The 21,412-nt window shown below is 40.6% G+C and overlaps 1 protein-coding gene across 1 annotated transcript in view; it reads right to left on the bottom strand.

Moving 5' to 3' along the window:
- Positions 1-4,432: 4,432 nt before the first annotated feature.
- The window catches only part of MTAP (methylthioadenosine phosphorylase), a 41,399-nt gene continuing 24,419 nt past the window's right edge, over positions 4,433-21,412 (bottom strand). Inside the window, exons 5-8 of the mRNA XM_069474263.1 lie at positions 16,309-16,411; positions 12,499-12,738; positions 8,101-8,223; positions 4,433-5,328 (exon numbers count right to left, since the gene is read on the bottom strand). Of these exons, the coding sequence (XP_069330364.1) occupies positions 5,290-5,328; positions 8,101-8,223; positions 12,499-12,738; positions 16,309-16,411 (505 nt within the window). The 3' untranslated portion in view covers positions 4,433-5,289. The remainder of the gene's footprint in view (positions 5,329-8,100; positions 8,224-12,498; positions 12,739-16,308; positions 16,412-21,412) is intronic.

The following is a 21,412-nucleotide window of genomic DNA, read 5'->3' as shown; positions in this document are numbered from 1 at the left end:
ATTACAATTTTACTTGTTTCATTTTACTTTGTAAATGTGGCTCCTAGAAAATTAAAATTACATGTTGGCTCACACTGTATTTCTATTGGACAGCACCAGTCTAGAGTGCCATGAGGTGTGGGAGGTGAGAAAGAGGTGGAAGTCAGAACATGCCAGAACATGCAGAGTTGGGAAGCTGTACATTCTAAATAGTATTGGCTGGAAACCTACTAGGTGGCAGGCACTATTCTGGTCATTTGAGATATCAGTGAATGACAAGATTCCTGTCCTCACAGTTTACATTTTAGTGGGAGTGCGTGTGTATGTGTGTGGGGTCAACATACAATAAGCAAATACATACAAGTACTGAAGTATGTTGGGTAGAATTTAAGAGCTGTGGGAAAAATAGTTGACTCTTAAGTCCTCAGGAGCACTGGAGGCGTGAAGTGAGGAGCATCACCATCTGTTCAAATGTGATGGTTGGGGTGGACCCACTAAGGCGATTTTTGAGCAAAGATTTGAAAGAGGTGCTGTAGTGAGCCACATGGTTGTCTGGGGTAAGAGTTTTCAAGGTAGAAAGAACACAAACCAAATGTGCCAATGTTAAGGGCAGGAGAGGCCCCTGCAAGTTCCAGGAAAAGCAATGTCTGTGAGGCTGCAGCAGGGCGAGTGAGGTCAGAGAGAGAGGGCAAGTGCAGATCACATGGGGATTCACAGGCTATCGTGAGGATCTGGACTTTTAACATGAGTGGAATAGCATTTTGAGAAGCAGAATGGCATATTTTAAAAAGGTCATTCTGGCTCCTCAATTGCTTGCTGGAGGAGCAAAAGTCTGGAAGCAGGAAGACCTGTTAGGAGGTTACTACAGTATCCAGGTGCGATGAGCGTGGCTCAGAGCAGGGTGGAAGCAGCAGCAGTGAGGAATAGTCAGTTCTCAATATATTTGGATGGTAGAGGGAACAAAAATTTTCTGGGTTGAATTTTTTAAGAGATGGGGTCTCACTATGTTGCTCAGGCTGGTCTCAAACTCCTGGGCTCAAACTAATGCTCCTTCCTCTACGTTCTGAATAATTTCTCTGAATATGGGTTTTGAAGAGAAGAGTCAAGGATGACTCCAAGTGTTTGTTTGGTCCTAGGAACTGGAAGGATGGAACTGCCAACAACCAAGATGGGAGAGCAGGTCTAGTGGGAAGCTGAGGCGTGATAACCAAGGAGGGAGTGAAGATGGAGAAGTCCAAGGACTGAGTCCTGGGGTAGGCAAGATCAGGGAGAAGACCAGGAACCAGCAAAGGAGAATGAGAAGCAGCAAACATTGAGAAAAAAGGAAAATCAAGGGTGCAGGCTCCTTGGAAGCCAAGTAAAGAAAGCTCCTCAAGGAGGGAGGGAAGAATCAAGTGTATGAAATGCTCCAGCCTGAGCAAGAGTGAGACCCTGTCTCCACTAAAAAAAAAAAAAATAGAAAAAATACTAGTACTAGCTCGGTGTGGTGGCATGCGCCTGTAGTCCCAGCTACTCCAGAGGCTGAGGCAGGATTGCTTGAGCCCAGGAGTTTGAGGTTGCAGCGAGCTACGCTGACGCCATGGCACTCTTGCCCAGGGGACAGTGAGACTCTGTCCCAGAAAAAAAAAAGTATATCAAATGCAACTGATACAAAAAGGGTGAAGTCTGAAAATTGATTTAGTAAGGAGGTAACTTTGAGAATAATTTTGGTGGTGTGGGAGATGGTTGTTGGCAAAATCTGAATCAGAGTGGGCTAAGGAAAGACTGGAGAAGAGGAACTGGAGGCAGTGAGAATAACTCTTCAAGGGCTTTTATTCCAGCGAAAGGCAAAGAAATGAGACAGCACAAAGAATTTGGGGCAAGAATTGTAATGGGAGAAATAGAGCATGTTTGTGTGCTGAGAGAAATGATACAGTAACAAGGGGAAAAATTGATTATGAAAGGGGCAATTGCTAGAGTGATGTCTCTTATTAGGTGAGAGGTATGGGACCTGGTGCATAAGAGAATGATCGGGGAGAAACATCTATGCTAGCATTTCCCGACGTGTGGCTCCTGAACCAGCAGCATCACCTGGAACTTGTTGGAAATGCAAATTATCAGGCCCTTCTCCAGACTTTGTGAGTCAGAAACTCAGGTGAGGCCCTGTAATCTGTTTTAACAAGCCCTCCAGGCTTAAACTTGATAAGCACCGTCACAGATGGTAACAGGAGGGAAAACAGTCTGGTGGGGTGGTGGGGGGAGAGAGCTTGAGTGTGTGTGTTGTGGGGAGGGGGGTCCTTGCAAATTCTCTGCTGATGCTTGTTTTGTCAGTGAAGAAAGAACTAAGTTTACCTGCTGAAAGTAAAGATGGGAGAGGTGTTTGGGAGAGCTGATAAAGGGTTTTAAGTAGGAAAGAGATATGATCAGGTTTTCATTTACACAATTATTTGTTGAATTTGTGCTAAGTACAAGGAACAGAGGATCCTACACTGATAAGTTTAAAAAGTTCCTGTTTTATGGAGGCTTACCTAGTAGTGAGGGAGATGTATAACTGAATGACAGACTTTTATCTGAAGTTCTCATTCAAAATTTTTCTTTTAAATGGTTAAATATACTCAATTCCTTTAACTATTACTTATGTGGCATGGTTTTCCCAGACCCCTCATCCTTCTATTGGTGTTTTTAAATGGTCAGTATTCCCCTGAAAACATTGTGCCCAGACCTGGATAGTGTTCCAAACATAACCTATCAGAATTTAATGTAATTCACCACTCAGATATTTAACCTCATGTTACATGAACTGCTGTGAAGCCAGGTCTCCTCTAGTCTCCACTCCTTAAATTGTACAAATTAAAGGACTAGATGCCTAACGAAAAAGCTTGGCAAGTACAGAAAGGTATACAGTAAGTCCCTGATTCACACATTAGAAGTTATCACTAAGTTTCTTTCCAGAAACTTTCCATGAACACAAAACACAAATATGCCATACAGACACAAACTGCACATTTATTTTACTTTACATATTTTTCTCATGTCCACTTTTACCACGAACATTGTTCCATACTGGTGCATAAAGATATATCTTTTTAACAATTGCACATTATTTATTTGAACTGATGCACCTTGGTTTATTTAGATAACCCCATGCCTCTGAGAATTTTAGCCATTACCAAGCTTTTGCTTATTACACACAATTCCAGGATGTACTTTAGGTTAATCTGCAAAATATATTTAGTTATCACATGTATCCCTGCTGTTCCAGCCTTTTTCAATTTTTGTGGTTAACACTCTGCACAGAAAAGATTCAGGCTGTCATTCTCAGACCCATGGAAATCGATGTCAAACACAACAGCAGATAATAATGCCAACAAAGACTCCTCTCTAAGTAGATGCAATTCGTTAATTAATAAGGGGCTAAGTCACTAAACTAGAGCTTTCCCATTATGCCCACCATCCATTGAAATTTAAAAATGCTCAAAACTGACCATGATGTTCACTTAATTTAGTAGCTTTAAAAAAAAAAAAGTGTATTATCATAGAAATGAGAACCATTCCAGGAAGTGATCAACATCTTCAAGCATAAAGTATAAGGAAAATTATATTGGCTTGATATAAGGAGTGAATGACTAATAACAAAGAAAACAGGAGTATATTCCATGCATTTAAGAAGTCTGAAAATGAGGTTGCTAGAAAAGGCTCTGGGTCAAGAAAAGTCCTTCTGCAAGTAGAGAGAATTGTACTTTCTGAAGACAGCAAGAAAAATACCCACATTTTTGTTTTTATATTCTCAGACACCTACTAAGAATGAGAGAAAGTGAGGTACTGTCTATATCATACTATAGTGAAAACACAGCTTACAGAGCGAGAGAACCCTCGGTTCAAGTTTACTAGATTCTCCATGGACCTCTAACAGATAACCAGCGTTGAAATCAGAGAATGCAGCAGGGACTCCAAGAGTCATATCGCAGGTGACCCAAATGGCTCAAGATCAACACTGGAAGGTAACAGTTTATTTTATTGTTTACAATTAGCAGCTTAATATCGTGAAGTCAGTCTCATAGACACAAACATATTGACTTTACAAATTCTTTAAGCAAAAGCTCTTATACATTGATCTTAAAGTATCTTGTAACAGACTACAGTGAGAAGAAAATAATTCTGAGGGGAAAAAAGATCTCCCTGTGATAGAAAACTTAAGAAAACAAAAAGCATTCCTATAAAGTTAACAATAAAAACCAGAGTGTAAAAAAGCACTCTTCCATTATTAAGAAAAATCACCAACTCATGTAAAATAATTCATCAACTTAACTAATAAAAAGCATAAATGAAATCAAATATTAATTTTTAAAATATCTTACAGCATAATGTCTTTTAAAGAGTTTAACTTTTAGACTACTTCAGTATTAAACACCTAACTTTTCTCAGAAAGCTGTTGCAAAACCCAAGTATTGTTTTGACTGTACAGAAATCAATATTTTAACAGAATAAAGATGTAACACCCTTAAACAACACTCACCACCTTAATATTACCACCTTAAATTTCACTTCAATACCAGAAAGTTTTCAATAGTAAGATTATATATATTTCTTTCTAGTCTTTTGTACATTTTCACAGCATTTTAAAACAAAACCATTGCTGTAAAATGCTTACATATCCCTTTTCATTTCATATTATATAGAGCAACCATTTCTCTAGGACACTGAAATATTATGTGAAAAGAATTTTCAGTTGGCTGATTCACAATCTAATTATAACCCATATCACCTCCCATTGTTGAGTATCCAGATTATTTTAAATATTTGCTATCATAATACCATTATCCATTCCTTTGTATACAAAATCCTTTGTATCTGATAATTTTTTAAAGAGAAATTCCTGGGCATACCCAGCACAAAGTACCGAAGTATTTTTAAGCTATTTGATGCATTTCACCACACTGCCTTCCAGAAATATTGTACCAATTTACAGTCATATTGATAAATAACCAAAGTCCGATTTCTTCCTCATATTCCTTGGCAACACAGGAAACTGGATATTACCTATAACCCTTTATTGTTGCAAATTTAATAAAGGGAGAAAAATGGTATCTTCTTGGTTTTTTTCCTAAATTTTAAATTTTCTCCCCACATTTGCTAGTCATTTGCTTTTCTTCTGTGTTCTGAAGCAGTTCAAGTCTTTTAGAAGTGTTTCGTACATACAATGTCTTGTCTTACCACCTGTTCTTCCACAGGCAAGGGCGTAACAGCTCCATGTTTTTTTCAAGTTAAGCAAGAATTCTCAAAGCAACTGGAATTAGTAAGTCGTCTTTTCTTCTGCGCAGCCATGCTGTTTTAATGTCTTGGTAACAAAACAGAAAACTGGGCCATATTCTGAAAGGAAGAAAGCAGGCACAGATGACAAAGGACTGTAGGCAATGATGCTCACGTGTGGGCGAGTATACTCGTTACTAGAGTATCTGTTAAAAACCAAATTTTGATTGTATAAAGTGAGAACTTTCACTTTAAACTAACACTTTAAATAAACTCTCCAGATAATATTCACGTTCATTAACCAAATGTGGGACTTTACGTACAATTCTAAAGTCTTGGTTCCTCATTTGGCTTTCCTGTAAAGTGAGGTTAAAGATGCTGATCTCGGGTTTGTTCTGATAATCACAGATTTACATCTACTTTTGTATCCACTAGGACACAATTTATATACCAATACCCACCCAGGATTATTGTTTATGCAACCTCCATCCCTTATCCTTATCTTACTGTAAAAAAAAAAAAAAATCATGTCTCTTATCTCCAAACAGAATAGGATCATCATCTTCAAGTCTCTTAAGTGTCTTTGTAAACCAGACATTAACATATAATGCACGCTAAGTGTTTCTGAAATGAATTAGTGAGTGAATAAATGATATACATTTCAATGCTTAGAGGACTGAAAATACTACCCTAGAATAAGGGATTATTGGTATGGTGTTCCTTAATGGTACAGAATGGAGGCCACGATTCTTAATTTTGTCTAGAGCAGCACATTTTCATTTTTTTCTCTTTGGGTCATATATCTCCCTTTGAAAATCAGATGAGAGGTACACATCCCTAAGCCCCTATAGAAGCTTCAGGAAAGGAAAGGAGGACGCTGATTGCTACCATCCAAGCACTTTTACTAAAAATGAAGCTAAAACAATACATTATTGCTTGAGAAATTATCTTGGTTGGAAGACCTAAAAATAAACCTCCTAAAGTCCTTTAAAAAATAATAAACCTTTATGACAGGAGTTCCCAACCTATGGTGAGTTGTATAATTATTTCATCATATATTACAATGTAAGAATAATAGAAATAAAATACACAATAAATGTAATGTGCTTGGCCGGGCGAGGTGGCTCACGCCTGTAATCCTAGCACTCTAGGAGGCCGAGGTGGGTGGATCACTCGACGTCAGGAGTTCGAGACCAGCCTGAGCAAGAGCAAGACCCCCAACTCTACTAAAAATAGAAAGAAATGATCTGGACAACTAAAAATATATACAGAAAAAAATTAGCCAGGCATGGTGGCTGACACCACAGCACTCTAGCCCGGGCAACAGAGTGAGACTCCGTCTCAAAAAAGTAATAAATAAATAAATAAATAAATAAATGTAATGCGTTTGAATCATGCTGAAACCATCTGCCCCCTCCTCGTCCGTGCAAAAAAGTGTCTTCCTTGAGAACAGTCCCTGGTGCCAACAAGGTTGGGGACCACAGCTTTAGGACATCTTGCATGTTAACATCGGCTCAGCAAGAGCACAAGTGTGAGTCATATTTCCAGCAAACCCATGTGTCTGTTACACAAGCTATAGCTGTGCTGCCCCCCTGTAGTATATCCATTTTATGCAGCTGAATGTAACTGCTTTTACGATAAAACCCAAAAGGCCACCTGTTTCTAGTTTAAACTGACATTCCCCAATTCTCAGAAGTTTTTGTTTCCCTTTTCTGCATAATTGCAAGGGCTTCCTGTACTTTAATTATGATAAAATACTTCATGGGGGAAATGGGCTGTCACTTATCTCCCAAGTATACAGTTTTGGAACAAACAGGTATGTTTCCTAGTAGGGAAGATGGACTATAAATTCCAACCTTCCTGACTTTGCCAGTCCTAAAGGCTGAGAGACAATTTAGTGACAGTGGTGTGCTGTAGCCTGCTTGTGTGTGTTTATCACTTCCCATCTTATCAGTGCTTCATGTTGTTGGTAGCTTGAAATTGGCCATGCTGGAGCATTTATACCACATAAATCAGCAAGCATTGCAAATCATGGCTCCACCAAGGCCCGCAGTAATTCTCATCACATTAAAATTGTGGTTGTCTCATTCCATGTCTCCTTGGTGGTAATTCAGGTAGAAAGGGACAAATTCTATCAACCTTTCAAATCCTCTCTCAACTACTGCCCTAAGAGCCAAGAGTATAGGTGTGTTCTAGGAGACCTCAAGATATGCTTCTCTTTGGATCCTAGGAGAATGCAATATCTGATCAATCTGAGGCAACTCCTCATCCATGTGGTTAAGTAAAAGAGTCACAAAATGTCTAAATAAAAATCATGCACCTCTGAGCTCAGCAGTTAGTTTAAATTATATCCTGGGAATTAATACTAGAGTTGGAAAACTAATCTGCAATCCATCTGATCCCATATTTACTATTAATTACTGTCTTAGTTTGATGCAACATTAACCTTAAGTAGATAATCCCTGGCACCATTTTGGTATTGCTATGCCAGAGTTTTGGCTTTAAAGGCCTGTTACCACTTTGCATGGATCTGCCAAAGAAAAAAATAGCTTTGTCAACAATAAGCCATACACATAGAAAGCATTATCAATCTTCTGATGTAAGACTTAGGGATACACTACAGAGCAGGACAATGGGAAGAACCTGGTACACCAGATAATACAACTCTCTCTACCTCTGCTTCCAATGCTCTTGCATCACCAGCCAGAAAATATGACTAGTCAATTTCACAAGTGGTTGGGTACGGTAGTAGACGGCATGAAAACGTGCTGAAAACCTACAAGCTACCATAAAATACAAGAGGACATACACCAAGGGGAAAATGCAAATAAGAGAAGGTGGCAGCTGAAGATCTATGAAAGTATCTTCTTGTAGATGGCTGAGCACACTTACCTTCATGTTATGGAGGGTTTCTGACCATTCCATGGACCCTATCTGAGGTATGGTAGTCAGAAGTAAACTTTTGGCTTTATTGGCATTTTCTTTCAGGGTCTTTAAGACCCGGTCCACTGAAACCTAGAGAAACAACAGCACAGGATGTTACTAGAATTTAAAATTCCACTGTTCTTCGCAAAACATTTCCTGAATTCCAACCTCACCATGGTCTAAATGTTTGTGTCTTCTTCGAATTCATCTGCTGAAACCTGCTCCCCAATGTAGGGTATTTGGGAGGTGATTAGGTCATAAAGGCAGAACCCTCATGAATGGCATTATCGCCCTTATAAAGGAAGCCCCAGAGAGATTCCTCACTCCTTCCACTGTATCTGCCAGTGTCTTGATCTTGGACTTCCAGAACAGTGAGAAATAAACTTGTTTAGAAGCTACCCAGTCTATGGTATTTTGTTATAGCAGCCCAAACAGACTCAGGAACCTGCCCTGTGAAGTCTGTTTACTCCATTTAATCCCCTGACCTCAAGCTCTGCACTTATCAAGATGGTCTTGGAGAAACCCAATGACATCTCTGAAAAGCACTGTCAGATTTCAATATGCTATCTGAGAAAATATTTCAGATGCATGATGGGTTAAGCATGGTCTAGAAAGATGTGGCTATTCTTCCCACATCCATAGTAGAATGGATTCCAGTCTTAAAACTCTTGCCACATTGGATAACCAAACAGAAGATAAGTACATTTCTTTTTAGAAAAGTATTCCAGCTTTTAAATAAAGAAAAAAAAATTACAGAATCAAAGTGTCACCATTTTTATGGCTTCCAATGAATTAAGGGGTTGGCTGCTAACATCACAAACCAAACTTAAAAACCCCAAACCAATAAACCACTCATTTGTGCTGCTGCTGCTTTTTTTTTTTTTTTTTGAGACAGTCTTGTTCTGTCACCCAGGCTACAATGCAGTGGCTGTCATCATAGCTCACTGCAACCTCAAACTCCTCGGCTCAAGTGATCCTCCTGCCTCAGCCTCTACAGTAGCTGGGACTACAGGCACGTGCCACCACACCTGGCTGATTTTTCTATTTTTTTTTTTTTGGTAGAGATGGCATATCACCCTTGCTCAAGCTGGTCTTGAATTCCTGGCCTCAAGCAATCCTCCTGCTTCGGCCTCTAAGGGTGTTAGGATTACAGGCGTGAGCCACTGTGCCCCAGCCTATATGTGCTTTTTGATAGAAAAACAAAACAGACAAAATAGACACCTGAATCGGATCAAATCTCTAAATCGAGCTACCAATTTACAGAAAATACAGAGGATAGAGAAACCTGTTAAACTACACTAAGAAGATGATTTCTGCAATTCAGACTGTGGGAAATTTAACAGGACAAATGACCTGGTTCCTTTAAAGAAAACTTGCAAGAAACAAAATCATTTATGACATTTAATTAGATATTTGAACTTTGGCTAGGTATATTAAAGAATTATTGTTGGAATATGATCATGATAATGTGGTTATGTTAGATACCTCCTGAAATGTCTATGGATAAAATTACAGATGGGAGTACAGATGAACTGTGATTGGCCATAGTTGATATGATAATGGTTGAAGCTGGATATTGGATTAATGGAAAATCATACTGTTGTCTACTTTTGTGTATGACTGAAATTCTTTCACCAGAAAAAGTTGAAAAAAATACATGAACACAAACTGACCAGAGAAATAGTACTTGTCCTCTACTATGCTCAGAAGAAATCCAACATTCAGGGACACAAAGATTACACTTTTCTATTTCCTTCCAGATCCCTTCCACAAACACCAAGATGTATTTAGAAAAAAGTTATGAGCACTGTAGCAGAGGGGAGTTTCCATGACTATGGGGACACACAGCAGTGCCCAGTTGGGTATCTGCCAGCTACATGCAAAAGACAGGTTTTAAGCTGAGTCTCTGAATACAAAGACATGAAGCATCCAAGAGATTTACCTTACATTTACTCATTTCCTTCACTTATGCTATGACTGATACATCTATATAGACTCTGATCTCCCTCTTCTTTGTTTTGTTGGGCTCCACCCCTCCTACTGACCTTCTCATAATGAACCCTCTGTTCAAGGTCCAGCTCAAATCTCAAGTTACCATCTTCGATGCCTTTCCTTGCTACTGCCTACCCCTCAAACCCGCATCACAGCTATCATCTCATGGCCTCCCTCCTATGAGTCAGCACTATACTAGTTGTTCTATTATACATATGCCATTTGGTTTAATTCTCCCAGTAATACTACAAGGTCAGAATAACTACACAACCTCCAACCCCTGGCTTCAATCTATAGAAGAGTACAAAGGTTCAAGAACTTGCCTAGTGCCACGAGTAAATGGAGCAACTAGAATCTGAAGGTGGCTTTAGGCAATTCCAAACCCTTCTTGCCATGCCAGGCTGCACATCGGGTTTAAAGTACAGTGACGCACATGGTTGGTTGGGACGATGCTATCTTTATCTGTGCCTGCCTTGTGGCGTTAACATTATCGTGTCTTTAAGCTGTACTGCTTATACAGAGCTTAATTTCTCTGTTTTTAAATAAAATAGGTCTGACTGCTTTCTGAACCTCATTTGGCTTACTAAAGGAAATCACCGCTGGTTCTGGAAAGGACCATGTATGTTACTGGACTGAGCAGAAAGCCACAAGCAGGAAGAAACAATCTGCTTTCAGGGAGTGGCAGGGGCTGGAGTTTCCAATTAATTAGAAGCAGCTTCTTGAAATCATGCGGTTGAGCTGTCCCTTAGGTTGCCAAAGCTGCCAAACCAGATATTAGGTTGTGATTTAAAGTCAGAATTTACAAAATCTCTCGCATAAAACACACCCTGTTTCTTAAGTTTATTGCGCTGAGGAGTCAGAAAAAGGTATTCATGAAAAACAAAGAACCTGTGTTCATCTATGGCCAAGTACCATATACATGGATGGACAACAGGGGCAAGAATATCTAACCCTGTCTTATGTGAAATTGGACGGTGAAACAAGCAACTCTCTGAGATGGCATAAGGACCTCTCTGGAGATGTGCTCAGGACAGTCACCCCTATATATTTCCTCCTTCAAAATTCTTTGACTATAGTTTTGTCCTTTTCTCTATGTTAAAATGAGAATGAATGACAGAACAAATGATCTAGTTTCTTCAAGTAAAACACAAGGAAAGGGGGGCGGGGAGGAAATATTAGATTAAAAGAGACTGAAGAGGCTTAGATTAAAATACAATGTGTGAATTGCCAGGGATCCTGACTTGACCAAACCTAAAAATTATGGGATCAGAGGGAAAATGTAAACAGTCTGGATATTTGATTATATTAAGAAATTAATATCAGCATTTTTTTGTACAATAATGATGTTGTGTTTTTTTTTTTTTTTTAAGAGGCTTTTTAGAAACATATTAACTTCAAAATGAGGGCAAGGGAGAGAGAGGAGGGTAGAGGCACATACATGATGCAAGACTGTCTATGGTTGATGAAGCTGGGAGATGGGTGCCTGGGATTCATTATACTACACTCTCTACTTCTGCAGATGTTTAGTTTTCCACAAAGAAAATATTTGTTTTGGAAGGGTGACCTCATTGTTCCAGTGCCCTCAAATTCCAGCTGGACCTTGCTGTCTGCCCAGCCTGAAAGCCCTCCCTGACCTCCCGTCTGAAACCCTATCATGGGGTCTATGCGGCCCTGCCACACTGCATCTCTCCCCCCACCATCCACCACCTCCTCTCCACTCTATCCAATCACACTTAAACCAGGAAGTCTTCTCAGACTTTAAATATTTGGCTCAGTCAACTGGATAGATACTCCTGTACCTCACCACACTATTTCTTTATAACCGTTAGCTTTCTTACATTGGTTTGCTTAACCTCTTTATCTTCTCAAACAGAATATTGGCTCTTTAAGGCCTTGTCTGTTTGCTGTCACTTTTCTATGCCAGAGCACAGAATCCAGCCATGGCAGGTTAAACAGATGGATATAAACATAGAGTCCTCTTCCCGGGAAAGTTTAACAGTTCCCCCCACCCCTTGAAAACAGTAGCATAGCAGAAGGAATTACAACCAAAATACAGCTTTATCCTTAGAACAAGACCCACGTCTCCATAGGATTCCCAACACATCTCTATGCCTACGATATACTGTTCACTGTTAATCTGGGATAAAAGGGTCTCTTTCTTTCCCTGTGAGGAAGATCTTTGTTCTTACATTCCAATGGCAATTATAGAACATATCTGTTCTAGAACATATCTAGAACATATCTGGTAATGCCTAACTTCAAAACCTTATTGAAAAGTACTTTCTAAAACTAGTGTAATAGAAACAGTTCTCATATTAGCTTACGGCGCCCAGAAACCCATGCCATACATGCTCAGAAGAGAATTCCACCTACTGCTTCCTCGTGCTCCTTCCAGCAATCATAATCTGTTGCCAGGGCGATACTTGCATAGCAGATTCCTGCCTCCTTGGCAAGAACCACCTCTGGAACTGTGGTCATGTTGATGACATCTGCCCCCCAGGCGCGGAACATGAAGCTTTCTGCCCGGGAGCTAAAACGAGGTCCTTCGATTGTGACCATTATCCCTTTTGAGTGGCACCGGAGTCCCAGCTTCTTAGCAGTCTCTATGAGAACCTAGAAAAGAAAGAACCAGAAACTCAAAACATTCAAGCATATATACAACTCAAAATTTTATTGTTCACAGATGTTTAACAAGTTAATTACTCAATTAGAGAAGATTTTTCACTATAAATGCCAAGTACCCACCAGGCCCTCAGAACCCAGAAGACCACACATGGGTGTTTCTTAGACCCTAAACTCATTTACATAATCCTGTTCCCCAGCCCTTTGCACAAAGAAGCTCATAGCTATAAGAGCAAACCCGGAGCTTTTCTATGCACCAGGCATTTGTTTAGATGCTTTCATTTCACTTACTTCTGAACAATCTAAGAGACTAACTGGTTTGTGAATAGACCTGAGCCTTAGCTCTTAACCTCTCACCACCCAGATCTCCTCAGACAGACGTGCTGAGTTCTATTTCCAAACTGCTGAGAAGTTAATTTTCATTCCTTTTATATAGAATCTGAAGACTTTTGTAAAGCTTTTTTTGGTCACAAAGTGATTTCTCTTGCCTGTTGTCTCTCCAAGCACCATAGGTGAAAACAGAATGGGGTTGTGATTTTTTTTTTCTGTTCAATGATAAATTTATTCTGTCATTCCTTTAGAGCCAAGCACAGATTTTTAGATATACCATTAAAACGTTTGATCACTTTTTCCAGTGTTTTAATTAATAATACACATCTAATCTTCAGGTCATTAATTTCATTTTTTTCTTAGCTTATGCTTCAATATTCCCTTTTAATTAATAGTCTTTTCAACCAACTTAATTATTAACCTGTGGAAGCACTGTTAAAAAGTCACTCAACCTCTGTGTGCCTGTTTTCTCAATTGTAAATTAGGAATAATAATATTGCGTAACTCAAGATACAGGGAGGATTAAATGAACTAAGGTTTGTGTATACAAGCACAGAATCATCCCAGGCACACTGTAAACACCACATATATAAATGTGAAGCTGGTCTTCTAATGATTATTAATACTGGCAGCTTCTACACGTTTGGTAAAAGTTCCTGGGAATATAGCAGAGTCACTCAAAGCCAATAGAAGGCTCCAATCTAAGTCAAAGTCTTATCTGCACATGTCTTAATCACATAAGCAAATTAACTTATTTCCTTAAAAAGTGACTTATACTATGCCACGGCAATGGGAAAAGAATTTTTACAAGAGCCTCACCAATTCCAAATTCAGAACCATGACAAGCTATGGACAATGAACAGCTGATGCTACATAATGTTTATCTTATAAATACTGAAAATAAGACTATGCTTCATCAACACTTTTCCCTAAAAAGTACAGGTTTTAAATGCAAGGTCCTAAATCTCTACCTCCCCTCCCCTGTCTTTTCTCCCCAAAGTTAAGACATAACCAGTCCAATCCTGCTGGTTCATTAAATATCTTTAAAGATCCTGAATAACTGAACTGTATGTGTTGGCTAAACTTCAGAGTGCTTCTAGAGATGAATAAAGGAAGGTCACAAGTACTGTGCACTGTGGCCTGTGACATTAAGTCATCACCACCACCCTGGGAGATAGGTACCATGATTGTGAGGAGGAGACGGAGGCTATGCATATGGGTCGGCCACCAGAACCAGCACTTTGCACTCTCACAAGAACAGATTACACCATCATAAGGTAGCAAAATACAAACCACAAGCCAACTCTGGGTCTGAGGCTGAGATGATTTCATTTTCTTGTATGGAGTAATCACAATGGAACTACTGAAACCACTACAATCTACACAAAAAAAAACCCCTAGCAATGTTAGATCACCAGACTAAATATAGTTAATGTGTCAGAACTTTCAGGAGTTTCAGATGAAATAGAAGTGAAAAATTGAATAGGAGTGGCACCATTTTTGGAAGAGGTAATACTTGTACATGGTATAAAACTTCAATAGTGCAAAAGGAAATTATTCTGGAAAAGCATTTCCCCCACCCTGTGTCCTAGGGACCCACTTCACCTCCCCAAGGGAAACCACTGGGGTTACCAGGGTTTTTTTTTGTTGGCATTAACTTTCCAAAAATACTCTACTTGCAAAGAAATATTCTGAAGGCTTATTGCTGTCATTTTCTTAAACCGCCTTCCCCCACATTCTCAGTCTTTATGTGAGGTCCTATAGCTAGATTAATGTGGTTTCACAGGGGGTTAAATTGTATTATTGGAAACCAGCACCCCAGTGCCACGTTTACGTGTGCTCTGTATAGCTCATTCATGGTTCCCCCGCCCACCTCTACTCCTGGCTCCCCCAGTCTCTGTACTCTGCACTGCACCAGGGCTCAGATTCATGCTAATGTGGATTCTCTTCTTAGCCTACTTTTTCCCCAGGCTGCCCCCATTTTGAAATAGACAAGAACCTTATCGACACTTTATTTCCCCTGATAGCAATAGCAGCTTTATGATGTGGGCAGATCTGTGTTTCAGAGGTTAAGACTAGTACCCTTCTGATACATTCTGTCGAGAACTATCCAGAAACATGTACTATATAGACACATACAAACTTCACCTGCCATTTTTTTTTTAAACAACAAACATACTTTCATGGAAGTCAGAGAGAATCAATGTGCAGTGGTACATCTTTTTTGTTTGAGGCCAGAGTGAGGTTACAGTGCCCTTGGCTCTTAACTACAAGGAAACGGGTTTTCCAGGATTATGTACTGCTGAATGTAAATGCTAAATCATCTATTCTCTACATGCAGGTGTTAAAATTATCTGAATGACTAACATATTTAGGTATTTATAGTCTCTAAGCTAATTCACAAGGTAGACTTTATGAGGCAGTTCACCTCTGACAATACTTCTGATCTTTCAAACCTGGGATTGTAAAAGTAGCGCATCTAGACCAAATGATGGACTTTTGAGTTGTGGTCACCATTTCTGTTCCTGGGGAGCTATGGCTGTGTCTCCTCACCTTATGCCACCATTCGCCCTTCAGGGGCTGCCCCACGTTCTGACATTTTGCTGTAACGTTGAAGGAGGTCAGGCAGTAATGGCCAAGCTCAGCTCGAAGGCAAAAGATACTAATCTGACCATTTCCAGATACTCAATGATAGTAATCTAATTCATAAAGGCAGTTACCAGTCATTGGATGTTCCATAACTGACAGGCATGGTTCAAAGCACTTCATAAATATTAATTCTTTCATCCCTTGCACAGTCCTATGAGGTACAAGCTATCATTATTTTCATTTTACAAATGAGATAATTAAAGCCCAGAAACATTAAATAATTTGTCCAGTAACCCACAGCTATTAAGCTGAAGAGCAGAGATTTGATCCTAAGTAATCTGGCTCCTGACTGTATACTTTTGAGTAACACGCTATCCGATAGTAAATTATTTAAAAGATATCCTGACAGCAAAATCAAAACTTATTAAAAGGTAGGTTGCAACTTTGGTTCAACTTACAAATGACTGAGAGTAGTGAAGGCATTATTAATTAGCACAGGGAAACAATTCTTCATAAAACCTTGCATAAAAAGCAAACTTAAGGGGGCTAGAGGGACCACCTGCTCAGCCGATTAACCTAACACTGATGCTGCCCCAAGTCCTTATGACTTATTCTGGAACACCTTCCAGAAAGATTACGTACCTCTCTCGTTTTGGGGCAAAACGGCTCAGCCATGGGAATATGGCACACTCCTCTGGCACAGGAATGACTTCCATCATAGAAGGTCTGAGGCCTCATGGTGGTCCTACAAAATAAAGTGGGGGGAAAAAAAATCTTTTTTTTTTTTTGAAAGCCATCTCTCCATGCTCTGAGGACTGGCAAATCAAATATATCCAGACCAATATCTTGGTCTTCACTCTAGAATCAATAGCTCTGGATAAGCGATTGTTAAAAAAGCAGCTTCAGGCTGGTATTCGATTTTTCTGGTGCTAGGCTGGTGGCAACATGCTACTCAATGGGAGTTAAAGTGTCCGTGGCCTGGCAGCTGTGACAAGGTAACCACTTGGATTATAGGTGCAACTCAACTGTGGGCTCAGGAAGGCTGGGTAAAAGACTTAAGAAACGGATGTGAAAATGTTTCATCATCAATGATGTAGAAAATTATATAGTGAACCCCACGTACCCATCGCCCAGATTCAACATTTCTAAAACTATGTCAAACCTGCTTCATCTGTTAGCTCTTTTATGGTTGCAAATTCCAGGCTTTGACTCAGAGCATATGCAAATTTCCCTGATGTCTTCCAAGAAAATTATTTTAAACAGTTGTTTTGTTTAAAAGCAACTTGTTTCAAGGTACAAACAAGGTACTTACCTTGCATTTAATTGTCATGTCTTTAAGTTAAGAGTAGTTCCTGCCCTTAGCCCCAACTGTATTTTTTCATGCCACTGACCCATTGAAGAAGGCAGCCGTCATCCTGCCCTGCGTTCTGGAATCTGTATTGTTTACTGCCTCATAATTGAGCTTATTTCTTTCCCGGCCATAATTAGTTCTAAAGTCTCTTAGTTCAAGTTATTGGTAAAACAGTTTTGAATCCACAAAAGAGAGGCTAAAATTAACCCAGTGACAAGTCGCCCAGAAATTTCTCGCCAGAATTTTTCCAAACAAGCTACTTTCTCTGTCTATTAAATTGTTCTAAATTTAAACTCACGAGTAACACAGGAAAGAGGGTCCTCAATCTTTCCTACAGAGGGACAACAGGGGAGGCATGGGCAAAGGAAGCCAACAGGGGAAGGAAGATGATGTGATGTCCTCTTCCAGGGGTGGAAGAGTGAGGGCCAGCTCAGACAACCAGTCTCACTGGTCCCATTTACACAGCTCCATGTCCACTGACCAAAATTCACCTGTTACTCTCAGGATATCACATGCTAAACAGTGACACTAGTTGGCATGGAAGCCACTCCCTTGGAGAAGAGGCCTCAGGGCTCCGAAGGAATGAAAACCCCGTGTATCTCCCAAACCTTAGCCACATGTGCTGCCTTAGGGGAAATGCTAAGTTAACCCCCACGCACTTCCAGATGGGGTTGAAGAAGAGGCCAAATGACAGTTCCAGCCTGTATAAATAGAGGCTTTTCTCTTTTTCAAAGACTGACCAATAAAATGATGCCACGCACTTAATTCCAGCTCTGGCTTGGTTTCAGCCTTTGATGAGTCAAGCATTAGCAATATTCCCGCTCACAACTGTGGTTATGAAAACAGGACCACAAAACCCTCCAGTGGCTAGACCCCAACAGATGTCCACACGAAACATCCCCTTACCTATCTCTGCCCTCTCTCCTGTCTGTGCCCACCCTTTGCCTCGTCACTCCTCCCTTTGCTTTGAACTTTTTTACCTTAAGACGTATCATGTGTTTAGAACAACCTTCATGCTACGTCACATACATGTGATACTTATTGACTTCAGTCTTTTTTTTTGAGACAGAGTGTCGCTTTGTTGCCCAGGCTAGAGTGAGTGCCGTGGCGTCAGCCTAGCTCACAGCAACCTCAGACTCCTGGGCTTAAGCGATCCTCCTGCCTCAGCCTCCCGAGTAGCTGGGACTACAGGCATGCGCCACCATGCCCGGCTAATTTTTTCTATATATATTTTAGTTTGCCAGATAATTTCTTTCTATTTTTAGTAGAGATGGGGTCTCGCTCTTGCTCAGGCTGGTCTCGAACTCCTGACCTTGAGCGATCCACCCGCCTCGGCCTCCCAGAGTGCTAGGATTACAGGCGTGAGCCACCGCGCCCGGCCCTGACTTCAGTCTTAATTCCCTCTCTCAGGTGGAATATTTTGCATTTTTCTTTCAACACAACTCCCTAGCTACTAACTATGTGGCTTATAGCAAATTACCGTATCTTTTTGATTCCCCATATCTGAATCATAAAACACAGCATTCATCTACCTTCTCGGAAGGGCGTTAGGGTTAAGTCAACCAAGATGTTCAGATAACCTACAGCAGCTCAGAAGCGTGGGCTGGGCCAGAGACAGAATTGGGAGTGAGCACCACATGGGGCCTCAGAGCACATGACCTTGAAAGGGGCAAGTGGCCCCGGAGAAGAAACAGGGCTTAGAAACCAGTTTCTAATAGTTCTGGGGCTACACTACCAGGATACTAGAAGGGAAGGTACAAAGGAGAAACGCCTCTTTACAGTCTGCCCACCTATTTGAGTTGTTCCGAATCACTAACTTGAGTATCAACACATTCAGTGAACCGTTTAGTGATCTAAACTCTAATCTCTATAAACAGCAACATACGAGTACAGCATAAAATGAAGAGGCATTGTTAATGCTGACCAAGAGCAATGAGGTTTTACAACCACAGTGGAGCAGAGTGGATGACACCACCCAAAAGAAATTCTAGAATGAAATATGTGTAATTTTAATAGCACCTGTCCTCCTTCTGAGGGTCTTCTGAGAAATCTGAGATTTTACAATTCAGCAAGAAGCCTGGAATAAACTTGCCAGTCATGTACCGCAAAGTCGGGACTGTTACCCAGTTAAGACCGTCAGCTCACTGCCCATTTCCAGCCAAAACAGCTCTTCTATATTCAGAATCATAGTTTATCCTCATTGCAAGGTTTTCTGAGTGACACGGAGAAAGCACAGGAAATGTAGTTTTGTCCCTAGATTTGAATCTTATCACTGAATGTTTGTGCGGTCTTCGGCAAATTACTTCACAAATTCTTTCTTCACAAGGTATTAGCAACATCCCCACTGCTATGGTCTGAAGGTCTGTCCCTCCAAAACTCCTGTTGAAATCCTAATCCCTAATTCTACCTATTTTGAAGGTAGAACTTCTTGAAGGTGACTAGGCAAAGCCCTCATGAGTGGGATTAATGCCCTTATAAAAGAGGCCTCAGACAGCTAGTTCGTCCGTGCTACCACGTGGGCACACAGTGGGAGGGTGCCAGCTATGAGAAAGCCAGCCCTCACCAAACACCGGAATCTGCTGGCAACTTTTCTTGGACTTCCCAGCCTCCAGTACCGTGAGAAATAAACTTCTGTTGTTCAGAAGCTACCTGGTCTATGGTACTCTGTTCAATCAGCCTGACGCCCACTTACACCCTTGTTTAAATATAAAAACAAGGCAGCAAAAACCTCCGGTGGCCATATCCCAACAGACTGTAATGTAATAACATCTCCATTTTATATATCAAATAATGACCGCCCCACCCTGGAAAGATGTACACATGCTACTCCTAGAACCTGTGAATATGTCACCACACACGGCAAAGGGGAATTAAGGATGCTAACAAGCTGACCTTAAAATAGAAAGGTAAAAAAAAAAAAAAAAGTTGATTCTGGATTAACTAGGTGGGTGTAATGTCATCAGAAGGGTTCACACATGTGGACGGAGGCAGGAAAGGAGTCAACACCACAGTGATGAGAGGTGAGAAGGACCCAATCCGCCAATGCCAGCTTTGAAGAAGGATGTAGCCTCTGTGCCAAGGAATGCAAGTGACAAAGGGCAAGGAGAAATGGATTCAGGAAAGGATATGGCCCTGCCTATACCCAAAAAAAAAACAACCCCATGTCAGACTCCTAACCTGTACAACTAAAAGATAATACATTTGTCTTGTTTAAGCCACTAAGTTTGTGATAACTTCTTACAGCAGCAATAGGAAGCTAATACACACTCTAATACGGTTTGAGATATGGTTTCTACAGTAATAAAGTACCGATGCTGAAGGTCTGCCCCCTACTCTTGCTTCAACCAGCAAACCCCTCTACCTATGCAAGGAGACTGTTCCGCGTGGGATCCCACTGGAAAACACAGACGGCAGGGACTGACCCATCTGGGGCTCCACCACTCACTAGCTGTGTGCCCCTGGCAGAGTCACTTCTGCACCTCAGTGATATCGGTGTTCTCGTATTTAAAGTGAGAGTAACATCATTTACCTTACATGGTCCATGTGAGGACTGAACAAGGCAAGCTGAAGCAAGTGGTTGGCACTAGTAACTACTGTTTATGGAAAATCTGCTGCTTCTCCTGCCCGCCTCAAAGTATGACATTTTAATGTCATAGTACCCAACAAATTTATTGCTCACAATTGTCAAGCAGGGATATGTGCTAAGAAAAGTTAGTGCGCAAAGAAATAAATAAAAACTGCCTATGGAAGAGTGAGGGAGACAAAATGAGAGAAATGAGTTCAAGATAGCCAAGGAGGAAACACGGGGCACTTTCAGACAGACACAGAGGGGGAGAAAAGCCCAGAGAAATATCGGCCGATAGGTTGTTTCTTGAATCAAGATGTTAAATCAGCTTGAAAATAGCCATTTGTTAATGTTTCCTTTGAGGAAATGCAGAGTTATAAACAAGTTGTGAGCAAACACCTGTCTGTGCCCACAGCAAGCCCTAACATGCAGGAACGTGAGTCAATTAATCTACTGGCAGACCAGAACGGCTTCTCGTAAGAAAGGTGGTTTCAGGGAAGTGATTCTACTCTCATTTAAAAGGTTATTCAAACAGTCCAGCACTAACGTGCAGGGATAGTGACGAGACAGAGGCAATCTGGACATAAACGGCAAGCAACAGGTTAAGAAGTGGAGTGAGTCTGTCCTATTAAACAGAAGGAACCACAAAGTTATGAATTTGAACCAACATCATTAAGCTCTTCCCACTCCTGTCTCATGAGTGCCCCTCACTGCTGATGGTGCCATGGGAAGGAGAAACACCAATGGCTGTTTATAGCCAGGTGAGGAAAGACAGCTCCATAAACAGGTTACACATTTTCCCTTATGTTCTAGTATTTTTCATGGTCTTG

Source organism: Eulemur rufifrons, chromosome 7 (assembly GCF_041146395.1).
Source record: "Eulemur rufifrons isolate Redbay chromosome 7, OSU_ERuf_1, whole genome shotgun sequence".
NCBI lineage: Eukaryota > Metazoa > Chordata > Mammalia > Primates > Lemuridae > Eulemur > Eulemur rufifrons.
This window is presented reverse-complemented; position numbering and strand designations above follow the sequence as displayed.